The following is a 24,983-nucleotide window of genomic DNA, read 5'->3' as shown; positions in this document are numbered from 1 at the left end:
CAGCAATCTTATAATCATTTAGCCCTGCATAGAAGCGAAACGACTAATTCATAGCTCCAATCGGTTTGTACTAGACAGAGACCAACCAGAACCATTACTAACATAGTCCTCCTCTTCTTGACAGAGTTTCTGGGCACTATGTTTAACAGGTTGCTTCTTATTGTCAGAACTGTAAATTGTAACAGCCGATGTCTTGAGAGAATTTCTTTTCTAGGTCCTCGGAATGGATACGATTTACCATATAAACAGTTCAGTCACAAGTTATAATTTAATTTCCGTACGTTGTTACTTCATAAGTAAGCTGATTGATGATGTTCTACCTGCTATGCTCAAGAAAAATAAAAATTTCTTTAGCTCCAAATGATCAATCACCTCCAAATGCTCCAAAAGGCTCCAAATGCTACAACAGCCTCCAAATGCTCCAAAAGGCTCCAAATGCTTCAAAAGGCTCCAAATGCTCAAACAGCCTCCAAATGCTCCAACAGCCTACAAATGCTTAAGACAGCTCCAAATGCTTCAAATGCTCCAAATGGCTCCAACAGCTCCAAATGCTACAACAGCTCCAAATGCTCCAAAAGGCTCCAAATGCTACAATAGCCTCCAAAGGCTCCAAATGCTATAAATGGCTCGAACAGCTCCAAAAGGCTCCAAATGCTTCAAAAGGCTCCATATGATCCAACAGCTCCATCTTCAATTGATTCCAATTGATTCCAATTACTTTTCTTATCGAACTTGGCATGATTACTGACATGACTTTATTAGTATACATTTTGACTGGCAGTGGTAACGTTTTTTACACCTTTAAGTTATAGGTTTTATTTAGAAATTAGATTTCGATAAATGGTAGATACCATCTGGAAAGAAAATATATTAATTTATCTTCAGGTTTATACACATACATTTAATTTAAGCCATTATTGTATGTAGCCAGCTTCCCTCAGTTCTTTGAGTATGAAGGATATTTCTTTAATGTTCGAATAGTTTCCTGCACAAAGCGATCCATGTAGTAGTCGTAGCCTGTCAACCAATATGTTAGGATCTTCCCATGAGGTATAATCAATCTCTTCTGCTGCGTTCATCATCCTTGCATGTTTATAATAAATATTATTATCTCTGGTGTCTATCGTTCTAACACCAACCACAAGGTCACTTTCGTCATCTTGCCAGTGATTATCACAAGCTTGATCAGGATAATTTATTTTATTACGACGTTTCCATCGTTTTGGTCTCAAGCCACCATCACAGTCTTCGCTCTTGCATGCTTTTGGTGCTTCAGCACAGTACTCAATCATGTCAGCCTTAGATGTGTCAGCACAGTCTTCGTTCATGCCAGCTTCTGATGTGTCACCACAGTCTTCAATCATGTCAGCATCACAAACTTGATCAGGATAATTTATTTTATTACGTTGTTTCCATCGTTTTGGTCTCAGACCGCCATCACAGTCTTCGATCTTGCCTGCTTTAGGTGCTTCCGTACAGTACTCAATCATGTCAGCCTCAGATGTGTCACCACAATCTTCAATCATGCCAGCTTCAGATGATTCATCAAAGTCTTCGACCTTGTAAGCTTCAGGTGGTTCTCCATCTTTCACATTTTCATGGAGACGACTAGATATTGGAGTAAATATCTTTTCATTTCTAATGTGGTTACAACTTCCTTCGTTTGTTTTAAATTTTAAATTATTATCTTGATCTAGATCAGTACTTTTAGCATTAGATTTTTCGCCTTCGTTCCTCTTCCGCGATGTTGTAGCCGAGTCTTCGTTATCTTTATTCATCTTAATTGTACAGGTATTGTAATGTCTATCTAAGTAATATCTTCTACCAAAGGATTTCTGACACTGACTGCAATGAAATGGTTTTTGACAAGGACCCAAATTACACTCGCTTCTCTCATGTCGTTTAGCATTCTTTCTCAAGGTAAACACCTTGCTACAGTATCTACAGTGATGATGTTTTGATACAGCAACAAATCCCGAATCAGGATTCATATTAGTTACTGAGACTAATGCCAGTTGCAAACTAAGAGTTTTAAATTAGATATATTACTTAAATAGAATTTTTTAATTATTTCATCAGCGAGAATTAATTTATCTCATTCAAAGGTACTTGTTGCAAGTAGTTCTGCTTTTCAACAACAGATGTCGCCACATATTACTTGCAGGTAAATAATATTTAGTTCTTTTATGCGGGATGCGGGATGCTCACTAACGATCGCAAAAGAAGGATGGCTTCGCTAGACTCCAAGGAGAAGGAAGTTCGTCCATCCTGTTAGTGCTTCTTAGATTAGTCAGAGATTAATATTATTTGACTGAGTAATGATATTTTTTTTTAATTTCCACATGATAAAAATATTACAAGTGTTGATTAAGTAGCAGAAATTCACTAATTACATGTAACCTAGAATAAAATGACATGCCTCATTAAGTAAAAAAATCCTTTTGCAGAGATCAATTTCTCATCTGTAACCAATAGCACTCGGAGAAAACCATAAGATGTCGAGTCAGGAATAATCAGAAGCACTAGGAGAAAACCATCAGATGTCTAGTCAGGAATAATCAGAAGCACTCGGAGAAAACCATCAAAATATTGTCAAGAATAATAAGAAGCACACGGAGAAAACCACCATAACTTTGACAAGAATAATTCGAAAGCACACGGAGAAACCACCAAAAGTTTTCTTAGATATCATAAAATTACAAAAAAAAAATAATAATAAAAAATTTAAAATAAAAAACTAAAAATACAAAAACAAAATTTGGCTTGTACTGGAACTCTAACTTTGCACTACAATGAGATGTTCACAAGCTAGCCAATTTTGTTTTTGTATTTTTAGTTTTTTATTTTAAATTTTTTATTATTTTTTTTTTTTGTAATTTTATGATATCTAAGAAAACTTTTAGTGGTTTCTCCACGTGCTTTCGAATTATTCTTGTCAACGTTATGGTGGTTTTCTCCGTGTGCTCCTTATTATTCTTGACAATATTTTGATGGTTTTCTCCGAGTGCTTCTGATAATTCCTGACTAGACATCTGATGGTTTTCTCCTAGTGCTTCTGATTATTCCTGACTCGACATCTTATGGTTTTCTCCGAGTGCTTCTGATTACAGATGAGAAATTGATCTCTGCATGAAGGATTTTTTTACTTAATGAGGCATGTCATTTTATTCTAGGTTACATGTAATTAGTGAATTTCTGCTACTTAATCAACACTTGTAATATTTTTATCATGTGGAAATTAAAAAAAAAAATCATTACTCAGTCAAATAATATTAATCTCTGAGAAATCTAAGAAGCACTAACAGGAAGGACGAACTTCCTTCTCCTTGGAGTCTAGCGATGCCATCCTTCTTTTGCGATCGTTTGTGAGCATCCCGCATCCCGCATAAGAGAACTAAATATTATTTACCTGCAAGTAACATGTGGCGACATCTGTTGTTGAAAAGCAGAACTACTTGCAACAAGTACCTTTGAATGAGATAAATTAATTCTCGCTGATGAAATAATTAAAAAATTCTATTTAAGTAATATATCTAATTTAAAACTCTTAATTTGCAACTGGCATTAGTCTCAGTAACTAATATGAATTCTGATTCGGGATTTAATGCTGTATCAAAACGTCATCACTGTAGATACTGTAGCAAGGTGTTTACCTTGAGAAAGAATGCTAAACGACATGAGAGAAGCGAGTGTAATTTGGGTCCTTGTCAAATACCATTTCATTGCAGCCAGTGTCAGAAATCCTTTGGTAGAAGATATTACTTAGATAGACATTACAATACCTGTACAATTAAGATGAATAAAGATAACGAAGACTCGGCTACAACATCGCGGAAGAGGAACGAAGGCGAAAAATCTAATGCTAAAAGTACTGATCTAGATCAAGATAATAATTTAAAATTTAAAACAAACGAAGGAAGTTGTAACCACATTAGAAATGAAAAGATATTTACTCCAATATCTAGTCGTCTCCATGAAAATGTGAAAGACGGAGAACCACCTGAAGCTTACAAGGTCGAAGACTTTGATGAATCATCTGAAGCTGGCATGATTGAAGATTGTGGTGACACATCTGAGGCTGACATGATTGAGTACTGTACGGAAGCACCTAAAGCAGGCAAGATCGAAGACTGTGATGGCGGTCTGAGACCAAAACGATGGAAACAACGTAATAAAATAAATTATCCTGATCAAGTTTGTGATGCTGACATGATTGAAGACTGTGGTGACACATCAGAAGCTGGCATGAACGAAGACTGTGCTGACACATCTAAGGCTGACATGATTGAGTACTGTGCTGAAGCACCAAAAGCATGCAAGAGCGAAGACTGTGATGGTGGCTTGAGACCAAAACGATGGAAACGTCGTAATAAAATAAATTATCCTGATCAAGCTTGTGATAATCACTGGCAAGATGACGAAAGTGACCTTGTGGTTGGTGTTAGAACGATAGACACCAGAGATAATAATATTTATTATAAACATGCAAGGATGATGAACGCAGCAGAAGAGATTGATTATACCTCATGGGAAGATCCTAACATATTGGTTGACAGGCTACGACTACTACATGGATCGCTTTGTGCAGGAAACTATTCGAACATTAAAGAAATATCCTTCATACTCAAAGAACTGAGGGAAGCTGGCTACATACAATAATGGCTTAAATTAAATGTATCTGTATAAACTTGAAGATAAATTAATATATTTTCTTTCCAGATGGTATCTACCATTTATCGAAATCTAATTTCTAAATAAAACTTATAACTTAAAGATGTAAAAAACGTTACCACTGCCAGTCAAAATGTATACTAATAAAGTTATGTCAGAAATCATGCCAAGTTCGATAAGAAAAGTAATTGGAATCAGTTGGAACCAATTGAAGATGGAGCTGTTGGATCATATGGAGCCTTTTGAAGCTTTTGGAGCCTTTTGGAGCTGCTGGAGCCATTTGAGCATTTGGAGCAGTGTTAAGCATTTGGAGGCTGTTGGATCATTTGGAGCCTTTTTGGAGCTGTTGGAGCCATTTGGAGCTGTTGGAGCATTTGGAGCCTTTTGAAGCATTTGGAGGCTGTTGGAGCATTTGGAGGCTGTTGTAGCATTTGGAGCCTTTCGGAGCATTGGAGCTGTTGGAGCCATTTGGAGCATTGGCAGCTGTTGGAGCCATTTGGAGCCTTTTGAAGCATTTGGAGCCTTTTGGAGCATTTGGAGGCTGTTGTAGCATTTGGAGCCTTTTGGAGCATTTGGAGGTGATTGATCATTTGGAGCTAAAGAAATTTTTATTTTTCTTGAGCATAGCAGGTAGAACATCATCAATCAGCTTACTTATGAAGTAACAACGTACGGAAATTAAATTATAACTTGTGACTGAACTGTTTATATGGTAAATCGTATCCATTCCGAGGACCTAGAAAAGAAATTCTCTCAAGACATCGGCTGTTACAATTTACAGTTCTGACAATGAGAAGCAAACTGTTAAACATAGTGCCCAGAAACTCTGTCAAGAAGAGGAGGACTATGTTAGTAATGGTTCTGGTTGGTCTCTGTCTAGTACAAACCGATTGGAGCTAAGAATTAGTCGTTTCGCTTCTATGCAGGGCTAAATGATTATAAGATTGCTGGCTTTCGCAAGTGATCCTGTAGTAGAATAGAAATTATGTAATAAATATTATGTTTGTAAAAGAACTTGTGTTTTATTTTCGAACCTGTCATTTTTTGAGGCATTTTAACCTAAAAATTAAGATTATTTTTAGCTTCATTCCGAATCGTACCAAGGACCTAAGTCGATCTAATTAATTAATCAGTATATTGTTTGCAAATTTATTTAATGAATTTTGAACTTTTTCCCGAATTTATAAGTCAATAAATACTAATTTCCAAGACGGTGGACATTATGGCTTATAGGATGATGGTAGTAGAGGATGTAAAGTCTCTTTACGAATTTTGAACATGATTTTTTTTTAAATTAATATATTTTACATAAAATTAAACTATATTGAATCGATCAAGTATCGAACCAGGGACAGGAACTGACCGGATCAATCAGTATATTGATTGTAAATTTATTTAATGAATTTTGGAATTTTTCCCGATTTTCTAGCTAAATAATTACACGATTCCAAGATGGCTGCCGTAACGAAACATGCAACAGTAATAGGATCCAATATGGCGGACATAACGGTTGACATCGTACTCAACCATGATGGTGGGCATTACGAAACATGCAACAATTATATAATCCAAGATGGCGACCATAACAATACGTGCAACAGTGGTTTTAAGTACTATTTTATTTAATTTCTATTATTTAATTCGTTTAATTATTTTTTTTAATGATTTTTAAAATTTTTCCCGAATTTCTAACATAAAAATTACGGATTTTCAAGATGGCGGACATTACATCATACTAGGTGAAGATATATATACTTTGACATAAGTGATGGGGGTCAGTCTGCCAGCACCCACCACGGGGGAAGGATCGGTCGCTATTTTTATTTTTTTTTGCCCTCACCGGGTTCGAACCGAGGACTCCAAACTCCGTGTCGTAAAAGTACATTTTTTATAAATAATTTATTAAAATTTATTAAGTGAATTTTTTTATAAATTTAAAATTTTTTTCATTAAAATCGGATAATAAATAAAAAATTTAAAGATGGCGGTCGTAACGAAAATTGCAAAGTTGACGTCATACTTCAAAATGGCAACAATGGCATCCTTATTTTCAAGGTAATTACCTCGGCGGCTTAACGGCGGCTTGCTCTTAGGAGTTTTAAGCCGCTTTTAGGAGTTTTCGTTTTTTCTAGGGCAAAACGACTTTTGAGGATTTTCGAAATCCTAATTTTTGAATTGTGGAATTTTTTAAGATTTTTTGGCGGAATTATTTTCCACAAAAATGTAAATTTTGAGTATTTTTGAGGATTTTTGGGTAAATTTTGGAAAATTTTGATGAATTTTGACAAGTTTTGAAGGACATATTCAAGGTCAAGGTCAAAGTTCAAGGTCACAACCATACAAGATGGCCGCCGTGACGTCACAATCCAAGATGGCGGACCCCGGCACCGGCATCACATCCTGAATCCTGTGCCCGGACATACATTCCTATACTACTACTAACAAAAAAAATTACAAAACAAAATTCAGATTTGTGCTAGAAATATATTCTTGCTGAACCTAGTAGAAGTTCATAAGCTTACGGAAGTTGTTTCCTATTTTTTTTTAAAAAATACTGAGCTTGATTTAGCAAAACGTACATTGGTTTTCTCCGTATGCTCCTGATTATTCAGGAGAAAACAATCCCTGCTTGATTTTTTTTTTCGTAATGATACAAGAAATTTTATTTAGAAATTCGTTCAGTTAGTGAATTAATGTTACCAATTTAAAACTAATAATATTTAAAACAGGTGTAATTCAAACAAAAGGGATTCATTATTGAGTCGACTACAATGCCTCAAAACAGCTGTGATAGCACTCTCATGCAAGACGAATATCCTTCTCCTTGATGTCTAGCGAAGCCCTACTTCGCTTGCGATCGTGAGTGAGCATCCCACATCCCACATGAAATAGGGACAGTGTTTACAATGCAGTATGTGTCGACAACTGTTGACAAGAATTAGAACTACTTGCAAGCAGTTTTTTGTAAGAGATAAATTAACTCTCGCAGGTGAATGGAGGTATCGTAGCAAGTTGGAGCTTTTTAGCTTCGAAGCCTCGTAGCCATGTAGTATTGTCGTCTTGTAGCTTCGTAGTCCTGTAGCCTCGTAGACCTGTAGCTTTGTAGTCAAGTAGACTTGTAGCCATATTGTCTCGTAGTAAGTTGGAGCCTTGTAGACTTGTAGCCTTTTAGGCTTTTAGTTTCGTAGCCAAGGAGTCTCGTTGCCAAATAGCCTCGTATAGCTTCGTAGTCCTGTAGCCTCGTAGCCTTGTAGCTTTCTAGCCAAGTAGCCTCGTATACTTGCAGTTGGAGCCAAAGGAAGTTGGAGCAGTTGGAGCCAAAGGCAGTTGCAGCCAAAGACAGTTGGAGGCAAATACACTTTTGACCCAAATATAGTTGAAGCCATATCCTATCGTATCCTACTGATAGGGTTGTATCCTACTGGAGTTAATGTTCATGCAAATGTACGTTCTTTTCGTTAATTGCGTGTAGTCAAGTCTGCAGTATGTGCCATATTATCAAACAAGCTTGGCACATGGTCGTGAAATATATAACTATGTAGAATGATCCGAGTACCTATATCCCCGTCTTATACAGATTGCAGTCCTTTTTGTTGAAATTGTGTCCAGTGTGTGTCCTTTTTGTTGAATCTGTGTCCGGTGTGTGTTCCTTTTGTCGAATGTGCTTCCAAATGTGCTTCCTATTTGTCGAAAGTGCTTTCAAATGTGCTTCATTCTTGACAAATGAGTGCTTCCTTTTTGTCGATTGTGCTTCCAAATGTGCTTCTTTTTGTCGATTGTGCTTCCAAATGTACCTCCTTTATTGATTGTGCTTCCAAATCGGCTTTTTTTTTTTGTAATTTTGTTTTTACTTGTGTATTATTGAAAAAGGTTCTTGTTTTGACTCGCAATTTTAAACTAGCAAGGTGAGTATATAAACACGACCCAGATGTTGGTGATCCTTAGTTTGTTACTGGCTACGGCGGCGTAAGGATCGCCTAGTATCTTCAGACATATACGTCATATAAGTCTAGTAATCGTGTATTATTATAAACTCAATGGCATCTTTACCATATTTTAGATCAATTTTGAAGGAAGTTGTACCACGATGTCGATGACAATGACGTCAACAACTATGCAGAAGTCGATGGAATGTTAACCATCGTCAGTGAAGATCTTGATGACAGCGACGACGATGGTGACGCAGATCCCGAAGGAAAGAGTATCATCGTCATTGACGACACTAGAGGAGACTTCATCAGTTGTGGTTCTGTCAGAAGAGACTTTAATGTATGCAGTGCTGTCTACAGAGGAAACCTCGATGAAAGACATTTCGACAGCGAAGGAGACTTCAATGTCTGCAGTATCACTAGCATCAATAATGTCCACTGAAGGTGCAACGGTGTCTTTCCAGTATCGAAGTCCCACTGTGGAAATATATTCTCAAACAACAGTAATGTATATCGACACGAGAAGAGAGAATGTGCTAAGATGCTAAGAATCCTCCTCGCAAAAAGTTTGTGAGAAATGCCACAAGCAGTTTGCCAGAAAAGATAATATGAAAACACACTTGAAGACATGCAAAGGACTTGCTGCGCGGCAGAAAGTAAAGGTTTCGGTCCAAAATCGCTGTGTCGACGCGCTTAAGAGTATATCAGGAATTGGTACAACAGCAGTAACATCAGTATCTGGTTCGGATCTGAAAGGTTCGTCTTCATCGACTATACATCCTTGCAGCTATGCCATATGTCGTTTGAATTTGTCCATGATGCACGAAGACACGAGAGGAGTAAATGTACGAAGAATTCTTCTCGTATCAATTTTCGCTATGATAAGTGTCATGTTTGGTTTACTCGTATTGGCAGTTTGAGACAACATGCTAAAACCTGTATAGGTGAAGTCTGTTTGCCTATCGTGGAACTACCTGCAGACATTTTGACATTTTGACTCCTCGGTTTAAGTTGAAGACTCGTATGCGTACAAGCACACAAACAGATGTTCAGCAATCGATTGTGATGACTCCTGGACATGAATCTAAACCCTAGACTGTGCATTACAGGTAAATGATAATGAATTATTCTATCTGGCTAAATATGCTTTTCATGGAATGCTGTAACAATACTTTTATTTAAAAAACTTAGGTGGATATAAATACATTTATACTTTTGTCGTTTAGGAGTTTTGACGGGCCGTGTGTGAATCAGGTGGTTACATTTTATATTTTTCCTTAAGAATTTTGGGAAGCGCCAATCAGAGCACAATGAATGTGTTGTTGGCGCGAAATAATGTTATGTTGGGAAACAGGTTATGATGTAGTACGAAAGGAGTACGAAATAGACAATAATAAGCATCGTGTCAAGAAATGTCAAGATACTTAGAAAAAAAATGCACGAAACATAAAAATAAATCTTTGATTGGAATATTTATTTTAAGATTTCAGGAATTTATTTTTCGGATGTGTTTATGGTTAAGTTTTGCTATTATGCGAGTATATATAAAACTATTTACAATTCATGAATATACTTTTTAACTGTAAAAACTTTTTATGGTGGCTTGGAATAGGTGATATTAACAATACATGAACTAGTATTCATATATTAAAGTTAAATATGGGTACAAATTCTAGATTTTGAGCTGAAATGTTGCAGTTTTTAGGATCAATCGTAGCTATCTGGTAGGTATTCCAAGTAGGTACATAGCCAATTTCACTATGAATAAAAACCTTACATTTGAACTAATTATCAGTCCACAACGATTCAAACCGAACTGCTCTTTAAAATGCAGGAGATATCTACGAATACAAAGATTCAGCTTAAATAATATGGCCGTTTTTATTTTCTGGAATTGACGACCACTAATTCAATCATAAACTTGATATTATTTAACTGTGTGTTCGTCGGCATACAAGTTAAGTTTATCGCTCTTAAGTTTTTCAGTTGTAAACCCTGGGGTGGAAATTATGGGGGAAGGGGGGGGGGCGAAGGGCGAGCAAGGCAGCTCGAGTGATCCTGACCGGCCGCAAGGAGACGAGCCAGGAAGTGGGCGTGCGAGCCCTGGCGGTTGGATGGGTTGAGGAAGGGGGCAGGGCTCCGGCGCGCGGGTCGATACGCCGGGATGCGTCCTGGCGCGGGAAATGGGGCATCCGCGGCGCCAGCGCGGACAGCCTACTAAAGCTCACAAGGACTAAAGCCACAACAACAACCCGAACAGTTCCGAAGTTTACCAAATATTATGTTTTTTTTTTTTTTAGTTTAATAAATAACAGTTCTTCATTTTATTTTTCCGGGAGGGTAGATTATGTCATAACTAAAATGAAAGATTTGATAGGTTAGTGTTGTTTAAAATACTCTATGACAGTAAAATATATAAATACTTGCAATATGGTGGCTCAGATCAGCAAACTTAAACAGTCATTTCTGACCGGCTAACAGGGACGTCACCATTGCCATGGCGGCCCTGGGCGCGGAATTCTCGCACTTAGGATCGATCCCTGGGTCCGCTAGGAGCACCAGACTGCGGACTGCAGCCCACGACCTCCAGCGATGATTCTAGATTACTTTACCTTTTTCAGGGGGTTTGGAGAACATATAGCTAGTAGCTTCGTAGAGGTGTGTAGATTAAATGGCCCTCAGACAAAGTGACTGTAATAAGTTATATTTTAAACTCGAGTAACCTGGGCAGTGGTAAGTTACTCTACTGCGTGGGTTTTCCAGCCCTTGTTTATTCACGAGCGATCGGCAAAGTTCGGATAACTTCGAAACTGTTCGGGCGTGGCTCTCATCCCTGTGAACTGCAGGCTTCCCCGGGAACTGGGGCAGCGTCTCGGCCCGTAGGCGCCTCCCCGGCCTGGGACTCGGGAGCAGTCCATGTTCCAACGGGGGTGTCGGGAAGTTGTTATAACCCACCCTCCCTTCCTTCCTCCCCAATATACTTTAGTGGAGCTCTGAAAATTAGCGTTAAAATTGGGAGACAGTCTTAAATATAGCCATTACACATTTGAGTAACATCTTCACTGGATTATGAGTCTTGGACTCGCTCTGAAACACAGTAAGCCAATACGAAAATAACGGAAATCTATAGGACCCGACCATACGTGATTCGTACAGAAGGTAGACTGTGACAGCAGCCAATGAACGTGATCTGTTTGCGTACAACTGAGTGGAGCCAGGGACGGATCCAAGATTAACTTCTGGGTGGGGCAGCGGTAGTCTGGACCTAGTATAATACCTGTTTGAGTCGTATTATCCAGTGCATGTTTTACCCTTCTGCCCCCCCCCCCCTCTAAATCCGTAACTGAGTGGAGCCTAGTCTAGCACTTCAAAACAAAGCGAATTGGGCAGGTCTCTATAAACATTAGAATTAATATGAAATCAAATTATAATTGCAAAAAATTATTCGGATTCCAGTACTAGCGACTGTTTATTTACATTCTGTGTCCCACAGTTGACAGTGGCGCTTCATCCGGCCGTTACTTAAACTGCTTGGCTCCTCCCCATTTCAAGTAGTCCATTGCGGGGGAGTAGGGCGCGGGGTTAAATTTCATCCATCACTTGTTTCGCTAGGCAAGCATTGTCTATTGAATTGTCAAGTCTTTCAAACGCGCGCGAGTCTACATCTGTGTTGTACAGTGCGGCTGAAAGTTACGTACTTAGATTATTAAAGAAGTATTCGAAATAGAAAACAGAAGTAAGTATTGTTTATATAAGTTCCTTTCTAGTGTATTCTATGGCACTGCGATAAGACATTTTCCACTTATCCACGAACGAAACCGCACGGCGAGATTACATACGTTGTCTTAGATATTTAGTGATTACGCGCGTTTGTCAAATACGTTTCTCCTTGCAGCCCGATGTACTGCGCTTTTGTAGGGTATTATAGCGTAGGTATTGAAGCTTTTGTATGGAAGTAATGTACCTGTTAGGGTAGTTGGGTACAGTTGTGACAATTTTGGTTTGTTCGCCAATAATTCTGTTAAATTATCAGTTAGCTGGGAAAAAAGTAACACGAATTGTAATTTGTTTATTTGTCTATGTAAAAATACTAATATATTGTCCTTAATTACGCTGTATTAGTCATAGGATGAAATTAAAAAAAAGGAAAGTGTCACAACCGACCACACCCCAAGGACGGTTGTGACAGTGGTTGGGGTCGGTAGTGACAGGCATAAACATACATCAAAATGGTTTATAGTTACATTTATTGTTAGAAATATGTACCATAACAAAACATAAACTTCTTCTAAACAAGTTAACATATATAGCAAGTGAACTAAAAACTGACATCACTTTTGTTCTTATAATTAATAAGGCACTGTAACAACTAATATTATAACAGTCTTCTTAGAATCAGTCAGCCGCCGATCCATCATATTGCCATCCGGGGCAGTTAGTGTGTGCGAGACCAGAAACCGAAGTTTCTATAACTCGCTTAGTGCATTGTAAATCAGGTGCACCCCACACTTTTGTAGAATCACTTGGATCAACGGGCGGGGCGCGTGTCTTGTTGGATAAGTTTGGCACACGGGCCTGTGTGTGCGCTGGTAGGTTGTGTAATGCTAGAAAAGTTACGTGTACCTAATTCGGCGGGGGAGAGAAGCTCCCCACCAGCTAGATCGGCTAACTGGCGTGATGTAGTGTCGTGTTGGTGTGCAATAGAGGCTTGTCGGTGTGCACTAAACTTAAATTTACTGTAGGTGACTGTAAAATGTTCTACTATAATTTAAATAATAATAATAATATTTTAAAATAATAATAAAATAAAATAATAAAAGTTTCTAAACTGAGATATAATCAGATTAATCACAGTTGCGACAAATGTAATGGTGACTGTTACACTATTACACAGTTCACGTGTAGATGACTTGTAATTAATTTTAAAAACTGGCGTTTAGCTATAAAGTTTAAATATAATTATGAACAAGTTTTCATATAAATAAATGTAATCCAATATCTATCATCAATTATATGAATCACCATAATTTTTTAGTCAATTGTAACATAACCTATTATTACTACACTCGCCGACAGAAGCTACTTTTTTTAATAATAAAAGAATAAATACTTGAAATTATACTAGTAATCAGATTTTTAAAATGCAAGAATAATTAACCTTTATTGCCGAAATTGTTGTTGTAATAAGCAATGAAAACCACATTAACTTTTCACTTCACTTTATAACCAGTCGACGAAACAGTTCACGTGTAGATGTAAGTTGTGTGCTGCCGCTGTCTTACTTCTCCTCGGACGCATAGACCAATCGAGTGGAAGAGAGATAGATGCGCGCAAGCGTATAATGAGCAAAACGGGACACAGCGTAACGGAACAATGTGCGTAACGGGACACTTTTTCGTGCGTGCAGCCGGCGTTCATCGATTTATTAGACGTTGTCACGTCAAAAGTGTCTAAAGACTGTAAACATTATCGGCATTATCGCAGCCATTACTGTAAACGTAATCTGCGCGTATTGCATAACGTTTGGGATTTCCTATTAACTCTACTAGGGTCATTCGAAAAGTAAATAACGTTTGTGTCTCTAGATATTTAAGATAACGTAACAAAACTCATTTTATAACACATATGATACCTTTGCTATTTTTCTACATATTCGCCATACAAATTTAAACATTTTTCGAAGCGTATCACCAATATTCTATGCCTTCTGCATACTCATTTAGTGCCAAGTTCTTGAATTTTCAGGAAAGAACGAACTTGGTCCATTTTCAGGGAAACGTCTATCCTGTTGAATTTCCCCCCCCCCCCCCCCCTCAATCCTTAATTTGAGTTCGTCAGTCACAGCTGAAGGTCGGTCCGAACGTACTTCGTAATAAATACTCGTTCTCTTGCCATTAAATATGATGTATCTTAGAACTGAAGCTTCATTCAACACATTACCATAAACCTCGGTTATTTGTCAGCACATTTCGATAGGTGGGATCTTAAGTTTTGTCACACACTTAAAAACAATACTATAACTGTAACTATAAGCAGTAAACGACCGTTGCAGCTCGCTTTTGTCGTCAGACTGGGGAGGAATGAGCAGGTCCAGGACGGAGAACTGCCTCCCGAGGGCCAATGTCGCGCCCTCTTGTGCAGGGAGGGTCCTCCAGCCCCAGGCGCCGCGGTGGGATGACGGAGAGGCCGCTGCCCTACTAGCCCCGGCGCCCCTCCACCCGCCGCCATGCTGGAAGGCGTGGTCGCCACCGTGCTCAACCGCTACCTGGGCAAGTACGTGCAGGACCTGGACACCGAGAACCTCAACGTGGGCATCTTCAGCGGCGAGGTGCAGCTGCTCGACCTGCGGCTCAAGCCGGAGGCGCTGGTGAGCGGCCCAAAGGGCTCACAACCGGGATATCCCGGACATCCCGGTCCGGAATTCAAAGAGAATTCCCAGTACTTTTGATGCAGTAAAAGAACCGGCAATTTAAAATCGATTACCGGTTCTTTTGGTATTTGGGACTCGACATCGATATGACTTATTTACTGGATGGCACTTCAGTTCTAAGTATTTATTCAGAACTGTTTGAGAGTTTTAGTTCTTTAAGCTTAAAAGACGCTTTATTTAATTTTTTAATAATTTTTTCCTCTCTCTAAAATAGATGGATATAAAACTGTGATTTGTCGTTAAATAACGATATTTTCTTTTAAGTGTGTTATGAAAAGAAGAAATATTATTTTAATTGAATGATTATGTGATTTTGTATGCGTTAAAACTATTATTTGTTAAATGTTTTCCTTACAAAGTTAAATATTGAAAGTAAGATTGAGAATAAAGTCACGTTAGTAGATACTTTTTGTAATAAAAAATTGTAACACAAATGTTTATTCTGCTGAACTACAAATTAAAAAAAAAAAAAAACACTAACTAGTACCGAAGGTACCGGGAATTTATCAATTCCGTTAAAGACTAGTACCGAAATTCCCGGTTCTGAAAATCGGTTACGGTTCCGACTATCCTAGTGGCCGAGTGGTGGTCCTGCTGAGGCCTCGAGCTGAGTTGGTTGTTTCGTTTCATTGTCGTTGTTAAAGCCCATATACTACAGTCAGAACCTGTGAGCGGTTCGTGTCCTTATCCTGATGTGGATGACGTCAGATCGTCACACGGAAAACTGCCCTACAACAGCTATGTCTGATGTCCGAAACTACCGATTTCTAAAGTAGTCACCAGGGCGCAGTAAATATAATGATTTTTGATTGATTTTATTTATTGTTTTAATGCAATGTAAATTAGTACGCAGCTAAATTTTGAATATTAAATTAACTTGTGAATGTTGTGGGAGTTTCATAGTATCTATGTAGCCCCTCCCCTTATCACTGATGACAGGAGCGAGGCACAGGGGGATAGTGGCAAAATACTGAGTTATACTGTAAACATATTTATTAACAAACTCCGTTTACAATTCGGGCCATAAATCTGATCAATTATAAAGCAGTTTATTCAGTTATGACTGGTATTCCAATATTCTACCTTATTCCTGCAGAGCTATGTGAACATAAAAGTTAAAGGTTAAACACTTGCCTTAAATTAGGTGTATATAATACCGTTAACAGCAAGAACTTCATGATACCTTAACTGTGCTGTTATTGTATTCAAACAAAAGGTAATCAGTGTATATGAGGCAGTTACACTGTCAAAACACTATCAAAAATTATCAAATGATACTTGACCCATAAACCGTTCTGAACTATTTTTTGTTATCTGAAAAATCAGCATATTACCATTATTTTTAAACGAGATCCAAACTCGTGAAATTTTTTAATAATTATTAACCAATTTTACGTTATACTGTAGACCATAAAAATACGTTAACCACGAATATCATATAATATGATTTTAGTTTTACAAATTTTATTTTAACAGCAAGACCTCAAGCATATAAATATTAAAATGTATGTAAGCTATAAACAAACCATAGTTCTCGATTAACAAAATACTTTATCAAATAATAATAATCTCTAAAATGTGTTAACTACATCCTCGCACATACAGTGGACTACAAGAAAAACATTTTATTCGAAGAAGAGGCTAGCCAGGTAAACCACCGCCGAAACTGTGGTTCCCTACTCAGACGTTATGCGCGCCGGTGTAAGTCGCTGGGCTGTCGGTGAGCTCGCTGCTGTGCCACTTGTAACTCGATGAGTCAAACTGTGATGCACCGACCTAAAAACTCGCTCTCTCCGCCGCGCTGCTTGATGAACAGCGACTCAGCAGGCAGAAGGCAACAGGGCACCACGCTATCTCACTCCCTCGACCACTACAACACTGGCAGCCGAGTTCCAACACACGGCCGGTGGTAACAGATGTTCTACGATCCCAGTACACCAGTTGGCCACCGCTCTCTTATTCCACACACTTCTTGTATTCGGTCTCATTTACAGCGACCTACACACAGTATTCAACGAGTGTTTATGTTATGTAAATTATGTTACGTCACCGCTATCACTTACTGCACTTTTATATAAAACCTGATGGCAACTTCATTCAAGCTTCTTGTCAAAAGTCATGCAACAAAGTCCATCACTCGCTAACACACTTCTGCTCCAAACCAAGCTGTCGTCCGTAATCCAAAGCTCATTTTACTCGTGGCGTCGAAAATATTTTAAGTCCACAACTGCGAAATTATTCTAAATCCCAGTACCGCAACGAAATACTACTCCAACAGTATTAGGGTGTCTACTGGTACACATAGGGCTTGCCAGAAATAAAGTCCTCGTGCGGGCTCTTATGGCGACGACAGCTGGCGAGCTCTTGACGGTGTAGACATACAGCGTGACGTCTTCTTCGTTGAGCATGGCGTTGCTGATGTGTCTCGTCGGAGTCTCACTGGGGTCTCACACACAGGCTCACTACTAAACACCGGACTAGCATACATGCTAGTTGATAGTTCAATAATATTTCCAGCCAATAATTTGTCAATAATTTCCTTGAAAACAGCTCGTTTTGGTCCTAAGACACTATATGGTTTACTCATAACAGGTGTATTGTCCGATAGAGGTGCAGAATAAGGTTCTACATCACATTCGCCAATTTTGTCACCCACAACATTACTAAATTCTTCACTTAATTTTTTTAAAACTCTTTATCAGCAATTTCGGTCATAACATTCCTCGACATTCCTGACAATACGATACTCTTATCGCAGAAATCTATGCGCAACTTCTTTCTCTCGTATCAATGCACCCTCATATCATTTTAAGAAAATTCAATCCAATTATATCAAAGCATAAACAGCCCGTCTAGTCTGGGTGTACGAGAGTTAGTAAGGCGGGATGATAAGCGCTGTTAGTGAGGCGGTATGATAAACGTGACGCTTGCTGGTGCTTCAAGCGTGGTGTCGCCTCTAAGCGCAAGGCTGTGAACTTGTGAACTGGCGCGCAGTCTGCTCAAAGGACAACTTTGAAATTTGAGTGGTGAACGTAATGTTATATGGCATAAAAATAAAGGTAACGGTGTAATGCAAGTACATTAATTTTTTGAATGATCTGTACCGGTTGTTTAATACCTAAATATTACTCTGAAAACACGCCTTTTAGCCATTTTAACTCTTCTAAAAATACAGTTTATAAACTAATCCGAAATCAAAAGTACTTTTCGGCCCTCAGCGAATTCTTAATTGCTTTTCATAAACAGACACCATTCGGATATCTTGAGAAGTTTTTAAATCACGTTCTTTTTCCTGAAGCCCTGCACACCGTGTGTGTGCCAGGTAAGATGGCGCCCTTAATTCAGCTATAACAGTGAATATAAATTTCCAACGGTAATTCTCTTTTTTTTTTTAAAAAAGTCTCTACAAACTTTATCTGAACCAACCGTCTCACCATTAGCCAATCTAAAAGACTTGAATGGGTAATTTAATTGCTTTATTTTCCTGGGTATATTCTTTTAGGTGCAGGGCGCACACCCGACTCATGAGCGTAGCACTAGCGCCAGTGTCTATTAACACAACTAGACACGTTCCCCACACTTGAGGCAAAACAAATGTTTTTCCAACTTCTTTAATTTTATTCATTTTTCTTTCTTTTTCATTGTCCTTCCTCTTAACATTTATAACATACAATTTTATTTTTCTTCATCTTATCCCGCTTCCTAAAATAACATACCTGGCCTACATGATTATTTTTTACCACACATAAAGCACTTCCTATTTTTTCTTTGTAACTTTCTTCCTTTCTTGCTCCGAGGATTTTTCTTTTAGCTTAGTAATACTTTCAGCTTGAACAAGCACTCAATTTTCCGCTTTCAAAACCGCAGCTTTTAATTTCTCAATTGGAGTCGACCTATTTACTACGCAGTATGTACCTATATCAGGGTGTAAATTATCTACCATCAACTCTATTTGATCTATTTCTAGATATGAATTTCCTAGAACGCGAACATACCTTGCAAGAATCGTTAGAAACGCAAGTGCCAACTCGCCTTCCTTTTGCGGCCTACATAAAAAAATTGGTTATGCAGACGTTCTCGTATTTTAGCATTTGTGCTAAAACCTATAATTTAATCTTTCACTTGTTCCCACTCCAAATTATTTCCTTGAGCTTTAATGTTAACTTCACGTGACGTGTCCCGGCAACAGCGTCCAGTGCTGGAGTGGCTTGAGGTGGGGTGAAAGGCCCGCTGGTATGCTGGCAGCTGCTCCTTGACTCTTGGATGTTGGCGCTTGTCTGAGATGCCTGCGTCCTGCCCTCTTGCGGGACAGGGGAACAAGGGAGGGGAAAGGTCCTAGAGCATAATCCTCGAAAAGCCACTCCAGGGGAAGAGGGATGCTAGAGCTAGAGGTGGGTTGCAGGGTATCAATCTGTTACTTTGTTACTGATACACGCCTGTATCAAGTACTGCAAACGAGTACACTATTCAAGTATCAAATACTTTAGTATCAGTTAAAAATTAACCTGGAACAAAACCACGGCCAATGTGCGCAGAACCCGATCGCAGATGATGGTCACTTGGGCGGAGCTTGTGAAAGGGGAGGGAGCGGCACGACGAATAAGGGATGAAGGGAAAGAATGTAGGGGAGGGGGAAGCCTAAGATGTACATCAAGTTCTGTCCCTGCCCGAACACGTACGAATATTCACCTTCGGCCAACCTCGGGTTTATTTATATATATTTATATTTCTCTGTTTATTTTAATGTAGCTATACTAACCTAACTAACCGTCCATAGTGCTCTAAAGTGTTTTAATGTAGCTAACATAACCGACCACTTCTAATATTTGAATTAATATTTCCTGCGCAAAAATAAAACAAATCCCGAGGTTGGCCGAAGGTGAATATTCGGGCGTGTTCGGGCAGGAACAGAGCTTGATGTACATCTTAGGCTTCTCATGAAAGTACGCTCAGTGCACAGTGCGTGCTCCTTGCAAAGATTGAAGACTCCGATTACGAAAGGCGTGGAAAGAGAATACCGATACCTTTTTACGACTGCGAAGAATGTAGAATGAGAAATCTGATACCTTTTTACGACTGCGAAGAATGTAGAATGAAAAAACTGATACCTTTTTACGCTGGTGATGACGGCATGGAGGATGTGTAACCTGTAAAGCTGGACTCCCAATCATCCGTTTCATCCGTCCGTCACCCGTCCGTCCGTCAATCACGTGACCTGCAGCCAATCAGATGGCCCGAAAAATTCCCTCCGTCCGTCCGTCAAAACCTTGCCAAGCTTTAGCTTTTGACGGACCAACGGATGGTCCACCGCCTTGTTAAGTCGATCGTCTTCAATACGACTTTCCGAAAACAGTGTTAGATTTTTTTATTTTGCAATATGTAGAAGGCTGTGTCGTACTGACCGATTATTATTGTCATAATGGTAAAGATTGCTTATGAGAATGAGCTTTTCGGAAGAAATGCTGATAAATTACGTCCGGGAAAGGGAGCATTTGTATAATATATATAGCAAAGACTATTGGGATAAGCAACTGAGGGAAAAAGCCTGGATAGAAATAGCTTCTTTCTGTAGTAATAAAAGAAGCATAATTTTATTTATTGCTGGCATGACTAATGTTATTTTTAAGACGGCCCCCGTTTAATCCACTTGTCAAAGCACGATTCTCGCCTGTCAGTTAATTATCCGAAGTAAATTATTTTCACCAAAAGTTTACGTACAATTGAGAAAGTATATGGCGGAAAGTTGTAGCACTGATATTTTAGAATAGTAACGGACGGACGGATGGCGGATGGTTGAGAGTCGGTAATAATTGCCGAGAGAAATAACGGACCGAAATTGACGGACGGACGGGTGACGGACGGTTGAAACGGATGATTGGGAGTCCAGCTTAACGAGGATGCTGATACCTTGTTGCTTCCTGGGGCCGCTACTGCTGTAGCTGATTCTGAATCAGAAGTATCAGCTACTTGGAACCAGTACATCACTGTTTCAGTAACAGGTTGGAACAGATACCGAAAATTTCTGTAACAACCCACCTCTAGCTAGAACGTAATCCCGAAGACCGCTCCAGAGGAAGGAGAGAGAAAGAAAGAATTAGAGAGATTTAGAGGAGAGTAGAAGGCAATACACCCAATTCTAGATTTCTGCTGCATTTACCCAGATTTCTCTGGGGTAAGGATCTCTGACTAGTACAGTACAAGCCAAGCTTATATACAAGTCGGTTACTTTATCATTACAGTCAATATTTACAGATTTAGCCTTTGCAGCATGTTCTATAAGATGTCACTAACTGTCCTGATCATATGCTAATTTTTGACTCTCGGGATGCTCCCAACACGAGCGGAAACCCGCTCCTTCCCTAAGTATTGACACTTATTTACATTCTGCAGCAGGCGCCATATATTGGCACCGGGTGCATCACCATCTTACAGGAAAACTATGTTAGGCATAGAGATTAGGTAAAAAATACCCTGCGGTGTCGGGGCAGCCATGTTTGTTTCAGCGATGAACATGTAGCACTCGCACAAGGAGGCCGAGGCCAAATGCAGGACACGACACACGCAGCTAGCTAGAGAAACGTCAGGCCAACAATTTATACATAGCATCTCGCGTCACAATGTTCAATTCGACAAGGTCTTCATCTGAATACAAAAAAAAACTAATTAAGTTATCTGCGACACAGTCAGGTAAGACTAGCAATTTATCAATCACCGGTTTAAGAATTTATTCTAAACATTTATTCTTGCCTACTCAGCCGTTAAGCCCACCAGAGGTGTAGTAGAAGAAGATTCACCACATTATGCAAAGTGTTGCCACACCTTTTGTCTCAGCTCCTCGAGTGTCATATGCCTCGGTGTCAATGTTGAGAATCTTAAGGTCAACGATTAGTCGTCCCAGTGTTTCTTTATGGACGTCCTAGCCTTTTAAATTCCTCAGAATTTTATGAATTTATTAGGCTAAATAAAATTAAATACATGTTTATGAAAGAAATTCAAACCATACCTTGCAATAGCCACCGGCATTGCCTTTAAACCAAAACATTTTCAGTTATTATTTCCATTTGGTTCTCCTTATCCAAATGTACTGACATCGTACGGCCGAAGGCCACCCCAAAGCCCGACCTGCACCCGCCAGTACTCGGCTCCACTAACGGAAAGCACCCCTAGCCATGGCCCACCTGAGTCAAGTGAGCGGACCGCAGCCCAAGGTAGAGAATAGCGAACCATTTTAATTACACATGCAACACACTACCCGTGCCTACAAAATTACCCACACAATAATAAAGTAATCAGAAACAAACAAAAGCCCCTAATTAATAGAGTGCGACGTAGGAGTGCCCGGGTCACTCACGTGTAGCTTTCTACTAAAACAGCTGTGAGTGCAACCCTTGCGGCCTTCAGCCTAAATTCAGTAGTGAAACGTGTGACGTAACGCAAACCGCCCCAAAATTTGCATTATTATTCGCCACTGGAGTAGTTATCAAGAAACAGACAGTCTCCAGCTTGACTCTAATATTCAAATTTATTTTAGACAAACTTATTAAATGTCAATTCTAAAACATATATAGATATTAAGTTAATCATTAAGTTTTATTGTATGAATTTAGAGCCACTTGCTTTTTATTATTAATGTAATTTTTTACAAATAACGGAACTTTAGAAACTCTGGCGCGACAGGGAGCTGACCCCTCCCCTCGCGCCAGGGCCGGACGCCAGTATAGTGCGACTCGCGGACCGGGACGGATGCACGTTCCACGGGGAGCCAGCATTTCTTTGTTTCACCGAACGTCCATCTGGTAATTATAGTCACAACCAAAACCTTTTTTTAAATACTCCCCGTGTGCGCCCGGTCCTTTTTCGGTGTAGGGCCTAACCCAGCCGCGTCAATTTAACACGCCCCACACAAAGCATTACGTGGGGCCGTGCAGTATACGGTACGGGCCGTCTCTCGCCACCCCAGAACTTTAGTTAATCGCCCAGTGCACAGGCACAGGCTACATCCAAGCTTAAACGTGTTTTTAATTTAGTAGCGAGCCGCGGTCCTCACAGGTGGGCCCGCGCGTCGCAATTTACCGATTACGAGATTAGCCGACGCTAATCGATCGCTCTCCCTCAACTGCGACTGGCGTGAGGGCTTAATAACTAAACACACGTAGAGGCACGCAGGTGTCCCTCTCAGATAACGTGTGGAGTGTAATCGTGTACGTAAGAGCACCACAGGGTGTCGTTTTGTCAAGTGTAATTGTAATAATAGTGTAATCAAAACTTCTACGTGTTCCGACGCCTCATTGGCAGTCATGTACCGCCGAGTAGACCTCGCGCCCAATGTAATGAACCAGTGTAAATCGTGAACAATAAAACGTCCACCCCGCACCTCCTGTGCGCGACGTGCGACCCATAGAACAACCAGAACAGTGTATGTAAATTAACCTAAACAACCCAACCTAATCAGGAAACAAATTCCATCACTGCCGACGGTTCTAGCGGGCCACGCTGGGGCAACGAACCCACGACCATCACACGGTTAGACACCAAGCTAGTCTGGCGCCCTCCCGGAACAGAAATCTCTAAGAAAGCCAGCCACCCCGCTAGGAACTGCGCCCGACCTCGAACGCGAGACCGCGGCGGACGGCAAATGGCGCCCCTGCGTGTGGCTAAATTTTGAACAAAATACGTGAAAACCGAACAAACTGCAAGAAAACGGCCATTTTGGACGTGCGAGAGTTAGACAGGCTGACGCGCCAGGAGCAGCGGACAATGGATCCCTCTCCCCCTTCCCCCAGCGCACGACTATCCAGCAGAACGCGCGACGCAGGCGAGCGACGTCACAGCCCAGTGGCCACCCCCAACCCCTCTTCACTTCCGCACAGGGGCGTAGGTAAAGGGGGGGATCATAGGGATTCATCCCCCCCGAAATGTGTGGAAGGTTTTTTTTTTTTACCTGAGTTGAGTTTGTAATTTGTGTTATTTTAATATTAAAAATCAATAATGTTTACAGCAGAACAATATTCAATGTTATATTATGAAAACTGCTAAAATAGCACCATTTGCAAGTAAAAATCCTATTTTTTCCGGGGGAGAACCCCCGGACCCCCCGCTTCGTAAAGGGGGGTGGGTGAATAGCCAAATGTTTTATCCCCCCACCAAAATGAAATCCTGGCTACGGCCCTGCTTCCGCACCACCCCGCTTTCTCTTTCGCGTGACGGGCCGAACACCCTTCCCCACACACCTCCCCACCACTCAACCACCTAGCAATTCTCCGCTTCGCGTGGCCATCCGAACAGCTTCCCCCTTCTTCAATCCTCCACCTGTCCGCTTTGTGCGGCTGTCCGGGCGCTCTCAGCCATCGCCACGCACGCCCATCCGACCCCAGCCCGCGACGCGGCCATTCTCGGCCTCCGTTTTGTGCGGCTGTCCGGGCACCTGCCCAGTCGGGGAGCGCGACCCCGCGTGCAGACTTCCACGGCGCGCACAGATCCACGAGTGAAAAACACGAATCGACACAGCTGAACACGCTCGATAACAAGATATGTATGCAGACGAATGCATCGGGTGTTACCATCCCTGCCCGAGTTGGTACCTATATGGCAGGACCGCCGCGGGGTACGAGTGTGGCTATTGTCAAGAGTACCGCCTATATGGGGTGACGATGTGTGGAAACCTGTCATGTCCCGGAGGAAGTAGCATGGGCTACCACTGCGACGAGTGTGCCGGCCTGTGGCATCGTGACAGTACCAACGAGCGTGAAGGGACTTTGCGGCGCGAGCCCTTCACATTCACGTGCGCGCGATGTACCGCAAAACGAGCCACCCAGGTGCAGTATTCGGCAGCGATGCTAACGATTCCTCCCCTACGATACGCCATGACGATTCACGACATACAGACACCACTCATGCCGACGCATGACGTATCACGAACGCACGTCCCGACGACATCCGCACCGTCACGTACA

The 24,983-nt window shown here is 40.4% G+C and overlaps 1 protein-coding gene across 1 annotated transcript in view; it reads left to right on the top strand.

Moving 5' to 3' along the window:
* LOC134539961 (intermembrane lipid transfer protein VPS13A-like) overlaps nt 1–24,983 on the top strand; it is a 392,760-nt gene that overhangs the window by 30,718 nt on the left and 337,059 nt on the right. Inside the window, exon 2 of the mRNA XM_063382355.1 lies at nt 14,742–14,967. Within this exon, the coding sequence (XP_063238425.1) occupies nt 14,827–14,967 (141 nt within the window). The 5' untranslated portion in view covers nt 14,742–14,826. The remainder of the gene's footprint in view (nt 1–14,741; nt 14,968–24,983) is intronic.

This window comes from Bacillus rossius, chromosome 1 (genome assembly GCF_032445375.1).
Source record: "Bacillus rossius redtenbacheri isolate Brsri chromosome 1, Brsri_v3, whole genome shotgun sequence".
NCBI classification, from domain to species: domain Eukaryota; kingdom Metazoa; phylum Arthropoda; class Insecta; order Phasmatodea; family Bacillidae; genus Bacillus; species Bacillus rossius.
This window is presented reverse-complemented; position numbering and strand designations above follow the sequence as displayed.